Source organism: Patiria miniata, unplaced genomic scaffold (genome assembly GCF_015706575.1).
Source record: "Patiria miniata isolate m_02_andy unplaced genomic scaffold, ASM1570657v1 HiC_scaffold_29, whole genome shotgun sequence".
Classification (NCBI taxonomy): Eukaryota; Metazoa; Echinodermata; class Asteroidea; order Valvatida; family Asterinidae; genus Patiria; species Patiria miniata.
The window spans coordinates 22072571-22095568 of NW_024037068.1; the positions used below are offsets into that span (position 1 = coordinate 22072571).

Consider the following 22998-nt stretch of genomic DNA (forward strand, 5'->3'; position numbering starts at 1 on the left):
GTTGTCCTTGGAGGGGTGACCACTGCCTGAATCCTGCAAAATCCTCCAGCAATCACTGTCAATACGTTGAGGCAGAGCCAGTGACATCCTGGAGCAGTGCGGCGGATTTCAAGTATAATATACCGGTAGGCCTAAATTAATGCACGGCTGAGCATAAACAACACAAGGTCCAGCCTAAGACCTTGGCACAGTGCATCCTCCAAAATCAGCCGCACACTTTTGCCATATAGCCTCAATCCTGCAAAATCATTCGTTTTGCAAAGAGCATTTTGGAGGATTTAGGAAGGTTAGGGTTTATGATACATTTACTTGAGTGGTATCTTGAACTGTTTCACGGTTCGACAGACCTAAAGTCTAACTCGGCAGCAACTACATGTACTTGCAGCTGAAAAGCAAACTGCATTAAAAAAGTAAAATAATCCGATAAAAAGTTTAATTTCCAGACTAGACTTTAAAACTGTTAGCTAAAACAGTATCCAAAATATGAATATTAAGAGCATTATGAAAGTAACAGTATAAAAAAAGGGGGAAAAAACAGTAGTAATAGTACTGACTCGAACAATGAATGAAAACTTTTACTGTATACCAAAAGTCCATGTACAAAATAAATGCTTAAAATAAATACATGTACTGCTAAATTTTTAGCATAATGCTTGGGTGTTTTTGTCGTTTAAAGAAAAAAAAATCATCAAACTGAAAGGCATCACATCTGAACGAAAATTAATCTCAGCTCATGAGCAAGAGTAAAAAAAATGGCAATTATAAAATGACTGGAGTCACCTTGCAGTAAGGTTAAAGGTCACAAGTTGGAATGACCTTTGACACTTTGAATTGTCTGCTAAGCTGCTTTACGGTAAGCAGAAGCATTTTGCCAATAGCCGGAAAATCATGCTAACGTTGATGGTTAAAAAAGTTTCAATGTGCTTTGCAGCTTACAGTCTTACTGTAATGGATAGCAGCTTTGTGGCAGAAAATTATGTGCTTAGTAGCGCCATGAAATTGGGCGCTGATAATGCTGAATTTCAGACATTTAAGACACAATGGACATTTAACTAGCAGCACCTTGTGTCCTTCAGCAGGCCACTTTACATCAAGATGTCTTTCCAAAAGCGGTAATGATTTAAACGAGTTTACATTTACACACTTGATGTGAGCCTGGACTTGTGCCTAGCCCTGGCCTGCTGTCGTTGGTATTCCTGGAACTCTTTCTTCAACTCTTCACATCGTTTCTCCATGTCAGCTACCTTCCCTGTCCCCTCCTCATACGACTCATCTGTCTGTGGAGTAGGGACCTCAACTGGTTGATAGTACTTCTTCAAGGCATCAAGCAGGTCCGTTTCGTGCAGCATGGGGTCAAATTCAAAGTAGGGTTCTTCCGATTCCTTGGAACTGACGTTGGAGAACGGCCCGGCGGAGTCGGAGAACGGGCTGTCCACTCCGTCCGCGGTGGTGGCACTCAAGGTGGGGTCCTGGATACTCGGCACACTGCTGGTGCGCCCTCTAGAGGACGTACTCTGCGAGGTGTTACGGCTGGCGTAGCCGCTGCTGGCCGAGTACTGGCTGTTGGGGGACAGGAGGCTGCGCTGGTGGGCGGAGATATAAGACTGGGGGAGGTGGGTGGGCTTCGTTGAGCCGGGACGGCTGTCCAGGGACGACACGCTTGTACGACTGTTGGCGCTCATCGTGGCGGGGGATATGGAGATGCCAACACCGCCCTCTGTTGACTGGAGCGGGAGAGTGTTGTAATTACGATCTCTGCTAATGCCGTGAGTCGGGGAGCGCAAGCCGTCGGAACTCGGCGAGAGGCTGCTCCGTTTCCACCGGACGGGGGAGTCTGTCTTGGGAATGTCGTCGTAGATCTTCAGTTTGCTACCCCCTTGGGGCGACACCCTTTCCTGCAGCTTGGGTTTAGCTCCACCCGCCGGCGAGTGCGCGACTGTCTTTTGTCTGGCGCCCTCTGATGGAGATGCAGTGCCATCACTAGGATGCCTTTCGGTGTCATGGTGGTCAGTGATTGTATGATCTCCTTCCTGGAATGTTCCTTGTAATGTGTCTACAAATAACCAAAAATAAAGTTTAAGTGACCTACATGTATTACTACGTGTTTTGAAATTTTGATATTTTTTTTCTGAAAAAAGAAATATGTTGATGCTTAAGATTTTAAACTCAACAATGAACTAGTTAACTCTGAATACAAGCAGAAGCTCAAGATACAAAATATCTTCTTACAAGATTTTAATTCAAAAATTCTCTCAACATCCACCTCTTTGAGCAACGGAACTAATCAGAACTGAAATGTTCCACAACCATTTTTGAATTCGAAGTCTTTCTACCCACCTGTGTCTGCGCAGCTCTCTGCCAATGCAGCACCATTGCGCCCCTCTCTGGCGTCTGTCCTGGGTTCTGACCTTGGGTCTGCCCTCCCATGTGGCTCCTGGTTTGTCCTGACTGGGCTTCGTTTCATAACCTGCTGCACAGGTTTCCGGTAAAGTTCCGATTCGGGGCTGCTGTCCGCTTTAGAAGGGGACTCGCGACCTCTCTCTGACCTTCGACCTCTGGTGTCGGTGTCATAATCATACAGACCCTCAGTTGGCCTTGGCTGTTTAGTTCTGTCAGCATAGTTGCTTTCTTGGCGACGTGGGCTTTTAGGGTGCTTTGCCGCAAGGGGCGTGCCATAGATCTTATGGGTGCCTTGATAACGAGGGCTGAGTTGCCTATCAGGGCTTTTTGACACACTAGGCTCTCCATAGTCATCATAATTAGATCTTTGAGGGCTTTGTCTACGAGGGCTGCTTCTTAGCCTGTCATAGTCTGGACTTCGAGATTTCCTGCGAGGACTAGTTCGTCTGTCAGGAGATCGCCTTGAACCACAAGGCTCTCCATAGTCATAATCATCTCCGCCTCGACTAGTTTTTGTCCGACGAGGCTCTCCATAGTCTAGATCAGCATAGTCAGGATGCCTGGCACTCATGGAGTTCCCTTGTATTGTGCTGATGCTGTCCGGCCAAGGTGGCGAGCCGAGGTACTCCGCGGGCGGGCCGCTCCTAAAATCATCCCGGGAAAAACGCCGGATGTTTTTCCGAGTGCTCTGTCGTGGCAGAGTCTCTTGTCTGTTAGCAGAATCCTGAGAGTAAGTATCACGGTGTCGGTCAGGGTGTGTGTGACTGAGGGTGTCATCAGCCCACTCACGATCCCAGAGCCAGTTGTTCTTTGTAGGCATGTCAACATACTGGTTCTGGGCGGGGGGAGTCCGTCTTGTGGCCGGTACTCTGCTGTCATCGGTAACCATTGCTGGATTCACCACACCACCATCATCATCATCATCGGCACCATCATGGTAATTGTCCGCGGGTTCGCCAGCCCACCCGTAGTCCTCATTGTCGTCTGAGTTGCTCGTGATAAACATGTTGCCGTGGTAGTACACGTAGTCCCCGCGCACCGGCCGTGAGCTGTCGTCATCCAACGGTCTGAGAGCTGGGGAGATGTGAGGGTGTGTGTCAGGGGGTGCGTCACTGTCCTCGTCATCCCTGTTTGTCTCCGAAGTCTCACCGCCAGAGTTGTAAGGGTAGGAATCGTAATTGTACAAACCTGCGATGGGATTGAAGAATGTAAACAATTAGAAATTCATCTGCAGTAGTACTACGGCGACGAAAGTGTAATATTAATTAGTATTTGCTTCTGTACATTCTGTAAATTGTTTACATCTTCACAATGACAATCTCAGATTTGTCCACAGTGATTAGAACTGTCTAGACACAAACGCTAAAAAATTTCAAAATTTTTGTTGCTCATTTTTTTTTTTTAATAAAGCTTTTATTATATTCTGTGTGTATGCTAATCTTTGTGTCTAGACAGGTACCGGTACATGTACACCGGTACCACTTTTTTTATTGTTAATAATAATGTTTTCAACTCTTTAGCTTTAGCTCTGTAGATTTCAAGAACTGCCAAGTACAACCCCATCTGTATGATACACTGGTAGGTACATTTCCTTAGATTTAATAATCAACAAAATTCCCTTTTGTTGTTCCAATGAACCGTCCATAATCAATAACTTGATCACCTACCGTGGGTTCGAATCCTCCCATCCCGCACCGAGTACACACCAGCCGCCCCTGCAGATGGTTCAAACTCCTCCAGCTCCAGCGCCTGTTCCGACGCAAGCTGTCCGGACCCTGCAGCATCGCCTCCGCTCCCCACCCTCCGCCGACGATTGGACTCCGCCCTGTCTTTGTGACCCCCTCCCGAGGACGAGCGGCGGTGATGACGGGCTGAGCGGGACAGCAAGCGCTCGCTCAGGCTGGGCTCCGAGCGGGCGCTGGGCAGCTTGCCGTTGGAGGTGAGGTGGGCGCGCCGGTTGTTGGAGTAGGGGGCGGAGGCGGGGTCTGTGTGACCCTTGTGCTTGGGGGAGATCTTTAAAATGAGCTTGGAGACGAGGCTTGGGGGCTTAACGGTGGCTGGCGTGGGTGTCTCTGGTGACCTGGATGGACGGGAACACAAGGAAAAGGACTTAGATGTGAGCAAGCTAATGTCGACAGGTACGGTAGCATTTGTGACCAGCATGCCGAAAGCAGACTTATGGGCAATTTGAGAGTTATGTAATGTCCGTGACAGAGCTTTTAAATTTGTATAAATCCATCTCATACAATCCATCATCTAGTAATGGTCAAGGAGATTACAGACTAGGAGTTTTGGGTCATTTCTCTCAATCATTAATTAGATACCTTGGTTAACTGGCACTGTGACGGACATTACACATCCTTCTATAACACTGGAATTGCCTTTAGGGTGTCATGCATCGTCTTTGAGTTTACCACACCAACAAAATGTTTTAATATTTCAAACTGATCAGAGCCTGAACACATAAACTGTATACAGACATACATGTAACTCTACTCACACACTAGAGCAATTGCACAAGTTTGGACACATTTCACAAAAGTTACGTAGTAAAGGTTAGATAGGAAGATCATTACTTTAAGTCCACAACTCACACAACAAATACTGGCATAAGAGTCAGTTAAATTATTATTATTTTTGTTATTAATATGGTGGTTTATTTATTTGAATGAAAAGCAGCCAACAGGCTGAAAACGTTCAAATTTACAACAGGTATTGTAGTTAAAAAGTACTAAATATACCATCAATACTTGATGAATTTACTAATATCATTGTGAACTTGAAGCCAGCCATTTTCCAATGTATCAAATTGAGGCTTGTATGCATGCATGCATTTCACAACTAAGGGTTCTGTGCCGACAGAATCACCATCAGCACAGGATTCTGTGATTGGCAGTGCCATAAATTGGGTCCTGATGATTGTATGACTGTAACCTGTCATAGGTGGGTGACAGCAGGCTCAATTTACTACAAGTTCTTGAACACTGAGATGGCAGATAAAGAATGACGACAACTAAAAGAACACGAATACTGAACTTTGTATGCTTGTGGAGACATTTCTTTGTTCTCATGTAGTAAAGTTTTCGAGTTTGAAAGTGAAGTTTCAAAATGCTCTTCTTTTAACCAGAATTAATTTCCTTGGCTGAAATTCGGATTTAATATCCCTTTTCTAAAACTCTTCCATTTGCGACAGATAGACCCACCTTGGAAATTCCTATTTCTTGAGTAAAATCCATATTTTGTGAAAACTTTGTGGAGACGTATTCATCTATAGAAATTGCCCTGTGGAGACGTATACAATCTTTGGTTCCCTATTGTGTGCATGTCTCCAGAGGGCACGATGTATCAGATCAGAAACACTTAGACATAGGGCCATGAAAGAAGAAGTTGGTGCACAATGAAAGGACTGTTGTACGTGTAAAAATAGACAAATTCTGACATTCCCAGACAGTTCGTAATTCCATGGCGATCAATTCCATCATGCATTTCCTTCTTGTGAAATGATAAACTTCATTCATTAGGTGACTTTAAAACACACACACACACACTGACAACTATACGTATAGCTACAGTACTTTTTTATAATGCTTCTCAGTCTCACACAAATCAATATCAGAATCCATGCAACAGGGACTAATCCTTGGGGATACTAGACAGTGTCTGTCCATTACAAAGTGCAGGTGAATGGTGGCAGGGAGTCAGGGTACTAGAGGTGGCTCACTTACTGTGTTGGTTGGGGTCTGTGTATTAGTGGTTGTGGGGTCTGGGCTGCAACACCTGGAAATGACAAACGAGAAACGCAACGACCACATAGATGAGTAAAGCGCCCTCTAGTGGCCACAAGATACGCATCCCAAGGCATACGTCATTCCATATACCTATTTCATACGGAATGCTATGGTGCAGGTATTCTACATGTAAACTTTGGATAATCATGCAAATTGTGAATGCTTACGGATTCAGAAGAAAAGGATTCATGCAAATATGTGGAAAATATTTTGTATTTTAAAACAGAAGTGAACCCAACCAATTATACTTTGCCAACATGAATATGTTCTTCTTACATGTACATATATAGTGCATTGTGGTCCAAGGATAGACAAATCCAGGCAGGTGTGATCACTGTTCAGGAGGCCCCCTTCAATGGAGAAACCATTGTGCACGCTATTGTACAAAGCAACTGTCCTGTGAGGGATTATCTGAACAATAGCTAGCACAATGCCTTCGCCACTGACGGGGGCCTTCATGATAGCATTGATAGCTTGCCTGGTATGGTCTATAAGGCCACAAAAAAAAGTCTCCGGTTTCCGGTATGCGCGCGCGTCGCCGTAGCCATGCGCGTCGGCAAAATTAAAAAGTTTTTTTTTCAATGAAAGATGATGTCTCAAACCGCCAAACTCACTGGTTTGACTGGAATCCTGCTGCTGCACAATTTTAACGTGTTTTTAGATTGGGTTATGGTCGAGAATAAGCTTTATGTGGCCTCTCTGGACTCCCATATATTTGCACTAAGTTTAATCGGGCACCATTTGCAGTCATCAGCACACATTTGAAGCAAAAAAATCAGGTAAAAAAAAAAAAAAAAAGCCGCGTCGCCGCACCACTTTTTGGGCAAGCTCCATACCAAAAAAACCGGAGACTTTTTTTTTTGGCCTAAGGGAAGGGCTGAAAATTATTGACTCAAAACTGACTGATCAGTTTCTGTTCCTTGCTCTATGGTTACACATTCACAGCAAGGCAAGACGTTTACTATCAAAACCCAATCAGTTAAGAGAAGATGTAATTTTGTTTTTCAATCAATCACTCAGTTAATCAAACACGTCAAACAATCAATAGTCTTTTAATAATCAATGACTCAACAGTCATCATCAGTCGACTTGCGAAAAAAAGGGGTCTCGAAAAAAATGTGGCTGAGGCCATTTTCGACCCCTAACCACTTTAAATGCAAGCTTTTTTTTTAACTGCTTTGGGATTGATAATGTTCACAGAGTTCCCACGGAAATCTGAAAACCAAATTCCATGATTTTTCAAGAACTTTCCAGGACTAAAATATGACAATTTCCATGACAACGCCATTTTGCAGGGAAAAGCTGTTTGATATTATGATACTGATGAACCGCTGATGTTAGGCTAACCATTTGTTCGCTTCTGAAAATAAGTTTTAATTAATAATGGCCTCCTGCTCCCCTTACAGCCATCCTTAAAGCGGCCCATCAAAAAGAACCCTTACATGATCTTGATTTCCATGACTTTTCCATGACTTTTTGTATTTTTTTCCATGACTTTTCCATGACTTTGTATATTTTTTCCATGACTTTTCCATGACTTTTTATATTTTTTTCCATGACTTTTCCATGACGTTTAATATTTTTTTCCATGACTTTTCCATGACATTTTATATTTGTTTCCATGACTTTTCGATGACTTTTTTTTTGTCCATGACTTTTCCATGACTTTCAAGGACAACTTTTTTTCCATGACTTTTCCAGGACGTTTTATATTTTTTTCCATGACTTTTCCATGACTTTTTATATTCTTTTCCATGACTTTTCCATGACTTTTTATATTTTTTTTCCATGACTTTTCCATGACTTTCCATGACAACTTTTTTCCAGGACTTTCCATGATGTTTCAATAACCATGGGAAACCTGTGTTCATTTCTGATTTCTTAAAAGTGAATGATAATACAACAAACTATTCATTTCTGAAAACAAAAAATGTCAAAACAGCCAACCAACCGAGTTTTATTTTTAATGCCATTATGCAAGGTTGGACTTCACAGTCTGTTTGCTAAGAACAGTCACAGTATCATCACCTAACCTGTAGATCATCAAACACTCCTTTTCTAAACAAAACTACACATCAGGACAAAAATCCACTTACTGAAGAACGCTAATCTCTTCTTCTTCTTTCTTCTGTGGCTGATGCACACGGCAAGAATGCTCAGCAACAGCACCAGAATGAGGAAGCATATCCCGGCTATGACACCGGCTAATATGCCCGGTTCCCCGTACTGAGGGGTGCGGGCTGTTGTTGGAATTGGCTGAATGTATGCTGGGATATCTGAGGGAAAAAAGAAATGATAGAATGATACGATAGATTTTTTTTTAAAAAGTGGTTCACTCTTTGGGTTATGACCCATGAAAAGAAAATCCCGACCCAGAACTTTTTTAAAGAACAAGCGCCAGTGTGTCTTATTTATTCAGACAATCAGAGCATACTGATCGGAACGTCAAGTTTCACAACAATCGATTCTTTTCAGAACCACACTTCTTCTAAAAAGAGATCCTTCCAAATGTGATCGCAAAACTCACTAGTATACACTGCAATTTATATTTTATTTGCCACAACAAAGAGCGCAGCCACGTTTTTGTTTTTTAATTCCCAGGTATTATGGTGTCACATCTGTAGGTCTGGTCGCAATGTGTACATACCTCCAGTAAAACCGGTGACCACCTCGCTAGGTGAGCTATACAGCATCGGCGTGAAGGCAAACATGCGAAACTGGTACGTCGTGTTGGGCTGTAGGCTCTCTAAGAGCTTGTCTGATTGGTCGACGTCCACACGGTCGTACAATATCACCCAGGGCCCGCTTAGTCTGTACTCGATGGAGTAACGACTGACAAACTGGCCCCAGAGAGCCGGTGGGTACCAGGCGAGAAAGAGGCCCTCTTGTGACGGTGTGATGGTTAGGTTTTGTGGAGGGGAGGGGGTGAGTCCTAGAAATTCAAAGAAAAAGAAGTGAACAATAAATAAGTGGTATTGGCTACTTTAAGGGTATTGAGTAGTTTACTTTGTGGTGGAGGCTGTTTTCCCACCTGTCGCCTGCCTTGCTGGTGTGTTGCCTGCTTCGCATGTGCTTTGCAGGTGAGACTGATTTGCATGAGCAAATTGTGAACACACACATACACCTTTTCTACTTGATAGAATCGCAGTGATATACCGGAAGTATAGCAGTGATAAAACTATATTTATTTATAATAACAATTAATAAAATATTTTTTAAGTTTGCAACACAATGGTTTCATGACTAGCATTAAAGGTAGCGTCCATGATTTGTAATTTGTGCATTATGAACTCGCCTGAAGCAACAAAAGAGCTCAAAATCTAAAGTAGGGTGCTGAACAACCAACCTGACATGCCTGAAGTTTCAGCTCAGCTTCAGCTGTACATGTATATTTCGAGAAAACAGTATTCTAGGATCTCGATTATAAATCAGAAGTTGCTGAGTCATGTTTTGAATTAGGCCTGAATTCAGCGTCAGAGACACGTTCTCACTGAGCCGATTGCAGCTACGCGATGTCGCGCACTGAACTGACAAATCATAGCAACCTAGCACACATGTGTGTCGTGCCAACGCTTGCGCGTGTTTCGCCGAATTAAAAAAACCCCGAAATTTCCAAGAAGCGTCTTTAGACGCATAGTTGGAGAGGCCTTCTTTCATTGATTTCTTCAAAATGACAGCTTGCCAGAAAGAATAATTTCACAGGGAGTTTAGTCCCATTTTTACTATCTTTAAACCAAGTATGCTTTTCAACAATAATTACGTCAGTTACTTTTTGGATAGCTGCAAAAGATGGACTGTACCTTTTTGACCATTTCATATCCGCCATGCTAATGTGAAGAAAATTTGATGTCGTGAAACATCTAGGCCCTACATGTATGTTAATATTTGCTGGAGTCCAAGTGCTGCACGCCATTCTTGAATACTTTCCACAACCAATTCTCTTTTGTGTTTGTGCAATGTACATGTGTATTATACACCCCTTATCAATTTCTAAGGTTAAAAAAATAATTCTATATCATGTATATTTGAACATGTATAAACAGTAATGATTTTAACCCATTAGCACTTGTACTCCATTGTGTTACATTGTGTTTATTCACTAAAAAATCAATAAAACCATAGAGTGATCAGGCGGTTTTGGGCCCTACAGTGAGTAATAAGTAGGACTTGTTTACTTTCATAAATAGGCATTTAACTCCTTTTTTTTTAAGAACTTTACTAGAGGTTTTCACTCAAAAGCTTTAGCTTGACTGTTAAATCTCAGAAGATCTTGCAAAGGCAAAGTTGACACATCCACACCCCGTAAAGAATCAAGAACCATCAGTATGAACAAGCACATAAATGTTAAAAGATCTTCCTGGTTTCGTCCATAGTAGCATGACACCTTCATGTCAACAACTGCAATATTCCTGCTGATTGTCCTCATAATGCACAGAACACACTAACACATAAAAACAATGAGCAACTTAAACTCATAATAAGTCACAAGTGTACAGCCGTACGCACTTCAGATTCAGTGAACTGTTCAAGAAATCCGACAGAGTTCATCACCAAGTTCTAGCGTAAACTGTGAATCACCGGAACACAACTCATCAACTACGCGGTGCAGACATTTTCTGGATCTGTCTACTGACAGGCAAATCCAAACAATAATAAACAACTGGTCCAGAGTGGTTTACTCAGGGACCAGTGAACCGGTGAAAAGCCATATTGGGGATTCTGCAATGTTTACAGGGAACCGGTACTTTGTCTAGGTTGATGTACAGTGTACATGTAGATCACGACATCTGATCTTCAAGTTCTATCACTAAACCCCCGACAGATGTGATGTTAGACAGCACATAGGCCCACTCAAAACGCTAAAGGGGACAAACGTGTTTTTAACCTTTTATGTCAGTAAGTGCACTCCAGTCACACATGTGTGTGAACTACTATACTGAAATTTGTATTCTTGTGGAGACATTTCTTTGTTCTGGTGTAGTAAAGTTTTCGAGTTTGAAAGGGAAGTTTCAAAATGCTCTTATTTTAACCAGAATTAATTTCTTTGGCTGAAATTCGGACTTAATATCCCTTTTCTAAAACTCTTCCATTTGCGACACATCAACCCACCTTGGAAATTCCTAGTTTTTGAGTAAAATCCATATATCTATTTCGTGAAAATCTTGTGGAGAGGTATTCATCTATAGAAATTGCCCTGTGGAGACGTATACAATCTTTTGTTTCCTATTGTCTGCACGTCTCCAGAGGGCACGGTGTATCAGATCATACAGTCACACACATACATGTACATTGTAGTTGAATGTTTAGCAAGCTATATATAGCTTTTCTTTAATATTTCTGAGATAAATGTACTTAAATTTGTCAATATTAATGTTCCTCGTATTTTCACCAATGTACTTTTCCTTATGAGTTTAACTTTACTTAACATTATTTAAGAATTTGTTATGCATGCAGGACCCCAATGGAAACCAGTTTTTAACTGTTTGGGCATACCCTGGGTAAAGAAATGGAATAAATAAATAAACAAAAAAATAAATAAATAAATAAATAAATGTACACAGGAGTCACAGCCCAGTCACAGTGAAGAGGAAAAATGTGCCAAAATTTTGAGAATTTGAAGTGCGAACAACTTGCCATACAAATCACAAATTTGCATACATGGGTCATTCCATGTCAGACCAACGCACTTTTTTACCTCATGTCTTCCGATTTTAATAAAAATGGCTGTGCTTGTAGGTCCTAATGAGCAATGAATACACACCAATTTTTAGCCCGATCCGACCTACCATGTGGTCAGGGCAGAAGCCACAAAAAAATGGCATTTTTAGAGTAAAATACCACCCTTTTGGTATAAATATGTCAAAACTATGGCAATTTTCATCGAATATATGTGAATTTGGTATTAAAATAATGAGGATTGCATGCTCAAATCACTTCTTTTGTCAAAATTAAATTTTGTGAAAAGTAGGTCACGTGACCTTTAATATGCTATCGTGACATTTGACCCACATTTTGTAATAATGTATCATTCCGAAAATCAACGAAATAAAAATAACTTGCTAGAGCATGTCTTCCTCTATCAGAATCTACTAAAAATCAGTTGGGGTCTTCAAAATTTACAACTTTATGACTATTTTTGTACAGTTGGTAGTTTACAAATGAGTCAATTTATAGACTTTACATAAGAAATACACCAACACAACTTACTATTCCGTTTCTAAAGTTACTAAAATATATCTTGGTTTGTGCATTTCTCATTCTGAGGGCTGATGAGGTCTAACCAGACTCATAGTGTAAATTATCAGCAGTGGCGCACCCAGGATTTGGCTTTTGGTGGGGGGGGGGCGGGGGGGTCATAAATCGTTTTTTGTTCGAATTTCTGTAAAAGATTGGACCAACAAAAACTAGCCTAAAATCAAACAAACAAATTGACAATGTTGGGGGTGGGTTCAAGCCCCCCCCCCCCCCCCCCCCTCCTGGGTGCCACTGATAATTAGTTATCCCACGAGCGCGCTTGGAATATGAAATAATGCAATGCTGCTGTGACCCATATGCCACTCGATGCACTACATAATTCCGTGTTCCACGAACGCAAGTGGGATTTATAACCAATTTATCTTCAAGCAAACTTGATATCAAATGCGTACACGCGGTGAAGATGTACGTGCATACATGTACTGTTTTGGTCCGTTCTGCAGGAAATAACACAACATATGTACACGTACATTTTTAATATCTGGGGTGCAATATAGCTGTGCAATATTATATAAAATCACACAGTTGTTGCTATAGATGGACTAATCAGGGTCTAGGATTCAAGTTTGCTTGAAGATAATACTTAATATTACAATCAAAGTTACCTTTACTCATTCATCACTGTGCTTCTTGAACTTTAATGACTCTCACAGACTTGGCATTTTGTTCCTTTGATATGAATTTCACCTGGACGTGAGTCCGCTGTACTGGGTGAAGGCCTGGTTACTGTTAGTGGTTAGCACACTTCCGAGTCCAGATATTCTGATTAGACAGTTTCTTTGGAATCAGAAGGTAGAATTTTGTTTTTCCTGGCTTTGTACTTTATACATAAAAATCTAGATTAATTTTAGTAACTTAAGAAACAGATTAGTAAGTTGTGTTGGTGTATTTCTTATGTAAAGTCTATAAATTGACTCATTTGTAAACTACCAACTGTACAAAAATAGTCATAAAGTTGTAAATTTTGAAGACCCCAACTGATTTTTAGTAGATTCTGATAGAGGAAGACATGCTCTAGCAAGTTATTTTTATTTCGTTGATTTTCGGAATGATACATTATTACACAAATTGGGTCAAAGGTCACGATAGCATATTAAAGGTCACGTGACCTACTTTTCACAAAATTTAATTTTGACAAAAGAAGTGATTTGAGCATGCAATCCTCATTATTTTAATACCAAATTCACATATATTCGAAGAAAATTGCCATAGTTTTGACATATTTATACCAAAAGGGTGGTATTTTACTCTAAAAATGCCATTTTTTTGTGGCTTCTGCCCTGACCACATGGTAGGTCGGATCGGGCTAAAAATTGGTGTGTATTCATTGCTCATTAGGACCTACAAGCACAGCAATTTTTATCAAAATCGGAAGACATGAGGTAAAAAAGTGCGTTGGTCTGACATGGAATGACCCACATATGCCTAGCAAGAAAAATAAATAGCCTTCAAGCTAAATCATTTTACTGCACTGTAGTGCCCAAAACAACCCTGCCGATTACTTACTGTAGTGCCCGTCTGAGCACTCTATGGTTTTACTGATTCTTCAGTGAGTAAACACAATGTAATACAATGTAGTACAAGTGCTAATGGGTTAAGGAGGATTTTGGACAAAAGCAATGACGATAATGGTAAAAATAGTGCACAAAATCGAAACTGTCATTTATACGGCTAGCTACAATGCTCAGTTAAAAGAGCTCCGGTACAGTACTGCAGAGGTCCAAGGTTCCAATCCTGCCTGCGTTTATCCCTTTGATCAAATGAACACTGATTTTGAAAAGATATCTTTTTATTTTCTAACCTTTTTTGGAACCAATATTCTAGTCATCAACATCCGGTTCATTGGCGATACATGTACATCACCTACATGCCACATGTAGACTAAGCTTTCTTTGAGATATATATCATTTTTCAAACTTACCAATATAAATAGGGATCAGCGTTTTTCCAGTTTCGTCAGTTGGTGACACAAGTTCATCCATATCTGTGACAAAAAATTTGCAAAATAATATACAAATGAATGTTTATGAGTGCAATGGCAAGAATAATGTCAGTAGGTGACAAATGTTCCATTCCAAGAGGTGAAGCCGAGTGGAATGGAACATTCCATCTGTCACCGAATGAAATTATTCTTTCCATTGCACGAATGTGAAACATTCATTATTTGTTTTCTACAACACCTGAATATATCCTCGTCATCTGATTGGTCAGAGCCACCAATCATGTGACCGCGCAATGGAACTTCTTGGCGTGGACTACAGCTTCTATTTTTGGGGTGCGGTGGGTTAGGATGAATAATTCAATGACACGTGGTCAACGACCCACCAATCAGACGACGGGGAGTTATTCAGGTGCTGTATCAATGTTTTTAACTACAAGCATTTAGGCATGTTGCTGCAAGAATAGTTGAGTAGGATATTAACGCCACTGTAACAATTGAAGTGAAGTCATGAAAATCCCATTCGTTAGGAGAGATTTACCTTTTGTTCTTGCTGAGACTGTTTCACTTACCTTTTGTTCTTGCTGAGACTGTTTCACTGAAGATACTGTCTCCAAGTTGGTTACTGGCAACCACTGCAAACAGGTACTCGGTGCTCGGTTGTAAGTCATGGACAATAAAGAAGTTGACGTTTTCTGGAATTCGGTCAAACTTGGACCACTCCTCATTGGCAACTCCCGCCTCAAGGAACCTTCAAAGAAACAAACAAAATACAGTCTTGTAAAACCATTAGAAGGGGAAAAGCAACAAAAAAATCATGCTTTGTTAAAAAGTTCAAGATGTACAAACATGGACTTGTTCTCATCATTTCTTCCTGCCTTAACCCTTCTGCTATTTAAACAGTCACAGACAGTCACAATTTCCATCCACTTCCCCCTTTTTATTTATCGTTTTATTTTTATTTATCATTTTATGTTCTCCCTGGGGGCCCTGGATACTTTTAATGCAGGCTAGTCACCAGCAGTCAGATCATATGTCAAGCAAGCACTGTGACCAGTCAAACTCAGTCAACAGACCATGAACAGACAAAGCAGGCAAGTTGTCATGGCTGTGGGCACAGCTGGCTTATCAATTGCCCACAGCCAAAGCAAAGCTGTATCGTCGAGTCACAATGTACACAAACAGTTAAAGCCAGTCAATCTTGCTTTGTGTAGGCTGGGAATTCTTAACTGTTGAAAACAGTCACTTGATTGATTTTGACTGAAAGAACAACTTGGCACAGACTGTGTGTTTGCATAGGAAGGTTAAAACATCTGCAGATTGACAATATGATGGACATTCTGAAATGCAATTTCAAAATTAAGTTTCTCATTTTGACCAGAAAAAGTTATCACAATTAGAGTCTTTCAAAAACAATATCATAATGGCTTAATTTTTAGTGGCTGTAGGATATTAGTCTAAAATACTACACGAATATCATGATACATTAAATTAAAAATAGAAAAAAATTCATAAGAAGAAAATAAAACAGTCCCCTACCACACTGTGTAAGTTTGAGTAAAGCCACCATTGTAGGCTGGTTGCCAAGCAACGCGGGCGGAGCTTATAGTAGTCGCCACGGTGACATTGTAGGGTTCATGCGGGGAGGTCACTGCAAAAGAAAAAAAAAGGCTGTCTTAAAAAGTGGGAAGAAAAAATATCAAAAAGATTATGAAGCATGCGAGCAAAAACATTTGACTCCTCAAAAATGCACCATTCTGCAGAAACCCTTTGTATTTCAAGATTTCCTGTCTTAGCTCTTCAACATATTGAATTTTTTTTCCAAACAAATGTTTCATTTGTATGTTTTATTTGTATAATTCTGTTTCTAACGTGACATCTGTAAACCTACGTGTACTTGGTTGCTGGTGTGATTCTAAAGTGCACAAAACGATCAGCCCTGCTGGAAATGAATTATTTTGGGGCCACAAAATATTGAATATTTGAAAAGTTGTTGTTCAAGAGTGGATTTTTTTCATTTAATGTCTCATTCATTTTGGTACTTTTGTATTGCCGAGGTGAAACTTTAAATAGCATAGACAGCTAATCTTTAAACTTTGAAAGGGCATCGATGCCCATGTTAAGCAGTAATTGGTTCTTCCCCCAAAATCAAGCAAAATCTTCACAATCTTCGGACGGATTTCAAAGAATTTCAAACAAACAAATAACAGCAATACCCAATACCGCCACTCTTGGGAACTGACAATGACAAATTAGTATGACTAGCATCGGAGGCATTCCATTGTTCAGAATTCGCATTGTCCCTGCAAATTCAGGTTTCAGGTATTCGAGAGTTAAACAAACAGGTCCATCTGATAAACAAGAGTGCCATATCAAATTTATCTGGGTTACTGTTATGTCCAGGTTTTCAGACAAACAGATTGGTCAGTGTGTAAGAGGATGTGGGATTTTCACGCTATCTAGTGTCAATATTGGCTGACATTACACTATCAGCCATTTGGCCAGTCAATGAATGGCCGTCCATGATAAAAAGTTCATTTCTGGGAGAAATACGTGTCACAGAAGAAAAAAAATAAGTGGTATTGGGTGAAGCTTGTCAAGTTTTTAAAGAAGAAAAATATAAAGTCTTTTAATGGGCTTGTGAATGATTGATAACTCAACAACAAATGAAGAGTTTACTACCAAAATGCAACATATCCATTTGAAAAAGGTGGAAATTGTGTCGGTTATGGAACTTTAAAGAATAAAAAACAGCATAACAGCTGTTTCTAAACTTCATTTTTCACTTTCTTGTATTCTTAAGTTGTGTTTAAGTATTTAACTGTCTTCAAAATAGCTTTAGGGCAGTCAGGAGAGAGAATCCTAGAAGGAAACAAAATGGCGTACATAAGTTTTGGGGAAAAAAATCTTCGAATTTTGTCATGAATTTTTTTTTTTGAGGGGGTTGAATGGATCACTCAAAAATTGTGAAAAAAATGTGCCCAGTTATTTTGCAAAAAATATAAAATAAATAAAAAAATCTTGAAAAACTGGCTTTCATTTTAAACAACTCAGCCTTTTAGTATAATGTCTGTAACAAGAAAAGAACACACATTCATTTCTAAATACGCACAGGTCTATTCATATCTATTCTTTTCTATAAGAAATGTGTATCAGAAATGTGTTGAATTTTGTTGGTTTTTTTTACCCCAGAGTTTAGGGAAGAAGCAGATTAAGCTTACGTTCAACAATAAGCTGTGTGGTGCTGACAACAGCTGCAATCTGATTGGTTGCTAGGCACTGGTATATCCCATGATCCTCTTTGGTCAGTCCGCGTATCATCAGGCTGTTCTGGGAGACGCTTGACCGCAACTGTGGCAATTTACCGTTGATCTAAACGATAAGAAAAGTAAACATTTGTAATTTCTATTAACACTCTGTCACTGAAGTTGTTTGAAGAACTGTAACATTATGATACCACACTTAAACAAAAAAATAACTTAATTGTAACTATTATATACGTGTACTTCATCTGCTCCAAAGCTCAAACGAATTGCAACATTTAACCCAAAGTCACTTTAGCGCCCAAAACTCCCTGTAGCATTCGGAACCGCCTGAGCATGGTCATACACTATACAAATATAACATGGTTTGAGGGTGGACAGTCGATATTCGCTCCCCGAGGTATTGGAAGTTGACAAACTAGTTCCTGAGGCGAAGCCGAGGGAACTAGTTTGTCAACTTCCAATACCGAGGGGAGCTAATATCGGCTGTCTACCCGAAATAAACCATGTTATATTTGTTTTACTATAACTCATACATATTCAGCGCCATTTTCATGGCATTATCACCCTGGACGATGACACAAAGACATGGCTTTTCTCCACCGAGTTGCAAGTGTGATGAAGAGACGATGGCAGCATACGAGAGAAGAAGAAGCGCTGGTTTTTTTTTTTTCGTTGCAGTATGCACCTCAAACATTTTTTTTTTTTGAAAAATATGTCCAGTTCACCAAAAGAATCGTATTGCTCAACTTCACTAGTTCTGTTCGTTTACAATACAGTGCAGCTGTAAATACAGTAGTTTGTGTACAACATTCTTTTGCACAGGAGGCATCTTTATTGTCCATAAATATTCTCTAGTTCGGCATCATTGAGCCGTGCAACCATCTCTTCATGTGTAGCTCGTTTGGGCGATGTTCGGGCGTGCGTACTACACCCGTGCGACAGTTCCACGATTGCTTTGTAAAGCGCATGCGTAGTAGACTGTCGCACGGGTTACGTCTACTAAGCATGCGTATTTACCCTGTGCGCGAATCCTCGCACGCGCGCTTGGTAAACAGCAAGAATAACATCTGGCACGTGATGGTGAATTGACTAGTGAGAGTTCGGCTATATGAGGTAAAGTAAAATGTAATACAATATAACAGATTACAGCGCAAGAAAAAGTTTCTAACGGTGAACAACATGAAGTTGTAAACAAGTTGATGCAGGTCATCGAAATGCTGGAAAATTATCACAGTTTTAAGTACTTCATAGCATCTTTATAGCATACATGTAAATATTACTCTACAAGTAAAAGATACTCTGCAACTTTATATTCTCCTTATGTGGGGGCGGATCACAATTCATAAACACTCCAGCATTTCTGTTTAAAGGTTACAATAACACCGTAGTGCTAGTCAAATATACACGGACCAAAATTGCAGATGGCAGTATGATTGCAATTCCACAGACATAGAAGTGTATACAAACCTACAACTTGTGATCTATCCGGATGAGCTAGCTCAGCCACGGCATACGTGCATGTTTAATTGTTTTCAGTATTCCTTTTGGAATTTGCCCGCAATTATACACATTTCTGATAAAGCACACAGTGGTGATGTGTCCAGGGTGAGCTACATATGTACATTACATTGTACATTACAATGTACATTGGAGAATCTCATAACAAACTTGTACATTTGAGGACAAGCACTATCAAACTTGACGGCGTTATTTGTCGGCCGACCAGCATTGGAAATTGATACAAAAATACCACTTTTGTTGAAAATGACAGCACTTCAGGTGCCATGATTTTACAGAATGCTTGAGATTGTCATACACTATTTAAACAGTCCAGTAAGGCATTTCATAATAATTTGGTAGGTTTGTTTCTTGATGTTTGCAAATGTTGTGTATTCCCTTTAAGTACAAGGAACGCACTTTCTGTTTGTGAGCATGTCAACATCTAGGGTTGACCAAGTGTCCCCAAAACCTTCAACGTCAAGCCTGCTAAGATATTGAAATGTGAAATCATGACATAAAGTTGCATCAGGACCCTCATGTAAATCTTTTTAATCAACTGTCGGATCCCAAGAATTCTCGAACACTCCTCACCTTTTTCCATGAGATTATCGGCGTGGGATCACCAGTTGCCGTGCACGGGATTGTGACATCCTCACCTAGCAACCGTTGGTATAGCGACTTGGGTATGGTTACAAAATGCGGTGGATCTGCAAGGCATCAAGAAAACAAGAAAACAAGATTTGAATCTTGTGTGGTGACAAAAAAAGATGTCTTCATGCAGGAAGATATACTCCCCAAATACCCCTCAAGACAAATATGGTTTCACCCACCTCTGACAATGAGTACTGTGGCTGTGGATTCCCCGGCTGTTCCAATCTTGTTATAAGGGGTGCAGGTGTAAGAGCCGCTGTCTCCCGTCTCTGCTCTGGCTATGGTCAGGCTGCCCTCATCTGATATGCTGTATCTGCGAAGATAAGGTCAATTAACATTCCAAGATCTGACTCTGTCTTATTCTTCCATCTCAAATTCCTTTATCTTATTCAACTTTCAAGAGATATGACTAGTCTGGAGGCAACACAAAACTCACAGTAAGAATTGTCAGTTTACAGTCATGCACTGGTTCAGACATTCCAAAACAGGTTTCAAATACCTGTTTGATCGGCGCACTATGATCTCGGAACCATCTTTACGCCAAATCACGTTCAGTAGCGGCGGGTCAGCATCCACCGGACATGACAGCCTCACATCTAAGCCTCTGGATATGTAAGCATTGGACGGCATGGATACGACAACTGCTGGGTCTGTAAAAGAACAAAAAAGACTTGGTAATTTTTTGTAGTTTTTTAAATTGTTACATGTTGAATTATGTGATACCTCAGGAACAATGTATGCAGTAGGCCAAGCTTTGTTCTAGCTAAAAATTAAAGGTGTTGTTTTTATTCCTTAAATATTCACCAGGCATTCAGTGAGGATTGAGATTTTGTAGCTGAGATGTTGTGCAGCATTAACCCATAGGCACAGGGTCTGTACTCCGATGTGCACGGTGAGTAAAAAAAATGAAAACCAAATGTCGGGACCATTGTTTTAGTGAAGTTCTGCATGTAGCTCTTTCAAAATCTAGAATATGAAAGCCCAATTCATAAGCTTTCTTTTAGTACAAGAATCATTCAAATCATTCATGTAATTTTCAAGTAACGGAATTTTAAACACAACCACCGTTTTAAAGTTCTGTCCACGGATCACGAAAAAGGTAAGTGTTCTTTCAGCAAAACGAAAACAAATCACATAGGGATGTGTGTGAATTGTTTTTGTTTTGCTGAAAGAACCTACACCTTATTTCGGGCCTTGCTCGATGCGAGCGGGTCGCTGACAGATATTTCTGGCCTCGCTCCCTGCGTGTTTATCTGTCATCCGTTCCGAATACCGCAAAACTTTTGCGTGTATACACGACCTCCGGTGAGAACTGGTTAAGAGAGGCATTCGAATGGCTTGATATAATTAGAAGGGACTGACCACCAACTAGAAAACAATTTCTAAGAGACTTAAAGGTATAGTCCATCATTTGTAACTTCTACATTTTGTTCGATTGAAGCAACAACAGTGCTCAAAATCTAAAAAAGGGTGCTGAACAACTAACCTGATGAAGTTTGAGCTCAGCTTCAGCTGTATATTCCGAGAAAAACAGCATTCTGGGATCTCGATTTCAAATCAAAAGTTGCTGAATCATGTTTTGAATTGGGCCTGAATTCAGCGTCTGAGACACGTTCTCACTGAGCGGATTGCAGCTACGCGATGTCGCGCAGTGATCCAACGAATTAGAGCAACCGCGGGCGCGTGTGCGTCATGCCAAAGCATGCGCGCTTCGCAGAATAAAAGAAAAAAACTACTAACGGAAATTTCCAACGGTGCGTCTTAAGACGCACTGTTGGAAAGGCCTTCTTTCGTTGATTTCTTCAAAATGACAGCTTGCCAGAAAGAATCAATTCACAGAGAGTTTAGTCTCCTTACAATCTTTCAACCAAGTATGTTTTTCAACAATAATTACGTCAGTTACTTTTTGGATAGCTGCAAATGATGGACTGTAGCTTTAATGATAATTACATCCAAGCCGGAAATGCAACTCACATTGTACATCCAGGTAGCCCTTGGCTACAGGAGCCACCCCTAGCCCGTTGGTGGGACTGCAGACGTACCATCCCTCGTCCTCGGGACCCACCTCTCTGACCATCAACCCACCCTCCGGGAGCAAATCATATCTGCTGGACTCCCGGACGCGGTTGCCATGGTGATCGTACCATCGCTGGGTGGCGTTGTCAGGTGATGCCTGGGCCTCGCACTCAAAGATGGCCGGCTGGCCGCTGATGACGGTGAGATTGTGTGGGGGGATGAAGATGAAGGGGGCTCCTGGGTAAAATAAAGAAAACAAGGAATTGCTTCGTGAGATTTTGGACCTTCCATAAGCAAAGATATTACGGGAAAAAAATTTGCAACCTGACGCCACTTTTTTCTTCATATATCATCTCAATGAAGGTCATTCATTGCAAAAATACTGATAAGACATGAATCTGGGACTGAGAAACATTTCCAATTTTGTTAGGAAATACTTAGAAAAATTGTCTTGACTCTCCATAGACTTTGTACACAATCGCGGAAGTGGCGTCAGGTTGCAACATTTTTTTCCGAAATTTCATGAGGAACTATCGTCTTAATGAAAACGGAAAAGGTTTTGTATTAATTTACATTTCCTGTGTTAACTAGCACCTACTGATAAAGCACAAACAGTTCTTGGCAAGACAGTTTTTGCAAGAAACTACTGAGGGTATGTTGTGAAAATTTGTAAGAGTATTGTCAAAACTTGTGCAATGTGCTTGTGACTCTGCAACCATCGGTATGAAGGCGGAAAAGTTAGGTTTCAACGGCAAATAGTGAAAGCTTGATGAGGATGCACAGTTGGCATCTGGGTAAATTTCCAACCACGGTGTTCCAGAGGATCTGAATCTCCAAAATTTAAAGTTATAGTGTCCCCATTTTAAAGCTTGCATGCACTTAAATCCAAAAAGAAAAAGGAAAAACTGATATTTCAAACAAACTGTGACATGTATGTAAGCATATCTTAACATCCCTTGTTACTTGCGACTGGACTTACGAAGGGAATTGTGATGGACTCGTCTACAACTCACGGCCCAATTTCATAGTGCCGCTTAATTTTTCAGGTCCATCCAGTCAGTAAGCAGTTTGCAGCAGTTTTACTTTTTTACATAATTTTACAGTAAACAGAAAAGTTGTGCTTACTATAGCAGAAACTTGTGCAAACCTTATGCATTATTTCATGGTGCGGATGTGCTAATGG

At 40.6% G+C, this 22998-nt stretch overlaps 1 protein-coding gene across 1 annotated transcript in view; it reads right to left on the reverse strand.

The window, feature by feature from the left end:
- Nucleotides 1-223: 223 nt before the first annotated feature.
- LOC119735269 (protein turtle homolog A-like) overlaps nt 224-22998 on the reverse strand; it is a 30615-nt gene continuing 7840 nt past the window's right edge. Inside the window, exons 4-17 of the mRNA XM_038208970.1 lie at nt 21774-22052; nt 20299-20449; nt 19979-20112; nt 19740-19855; nt 17604-17754; nt 15922-16033; nt 14955-15133; nt 14365-14427; nt 8836-9120; nt 8285-8464; nt 6126-6177; nt 4068-4480; nt 2338-3588; nt 224-2053 (exon numbers count right to left, since the gene is read on the reverse strand). Coding sequence (XP_038064898.1) covers nt 1137-2053; nt 2338-3588; nt 4068-4480; nt 6126-6177; nt 8285-8464; nt 8836-9120; nt 14365-14427; nt 14955-15133; nt 15922-16033; nt 17604-17754; nt 19740-19855; nt 19979-20112; nt 20299-20449; nt 21774-22052 — 4283 coding nt within the window. The 3' untranslated portion in view covers nt 224-1136. The remainder of the gene's footprint in view (nt 2054-2337; nt 3589-4067; nt 4481-6125; nt 6178-8284; nt 8465-8835; nt 9121-14364; nt 14428-14954; nt 15134-15921; nt 16034-17603; nt 17755-19739; nt 19856-19978; nt 20113-20298; nt 20450-21773; nt 22053-22998) is intronic.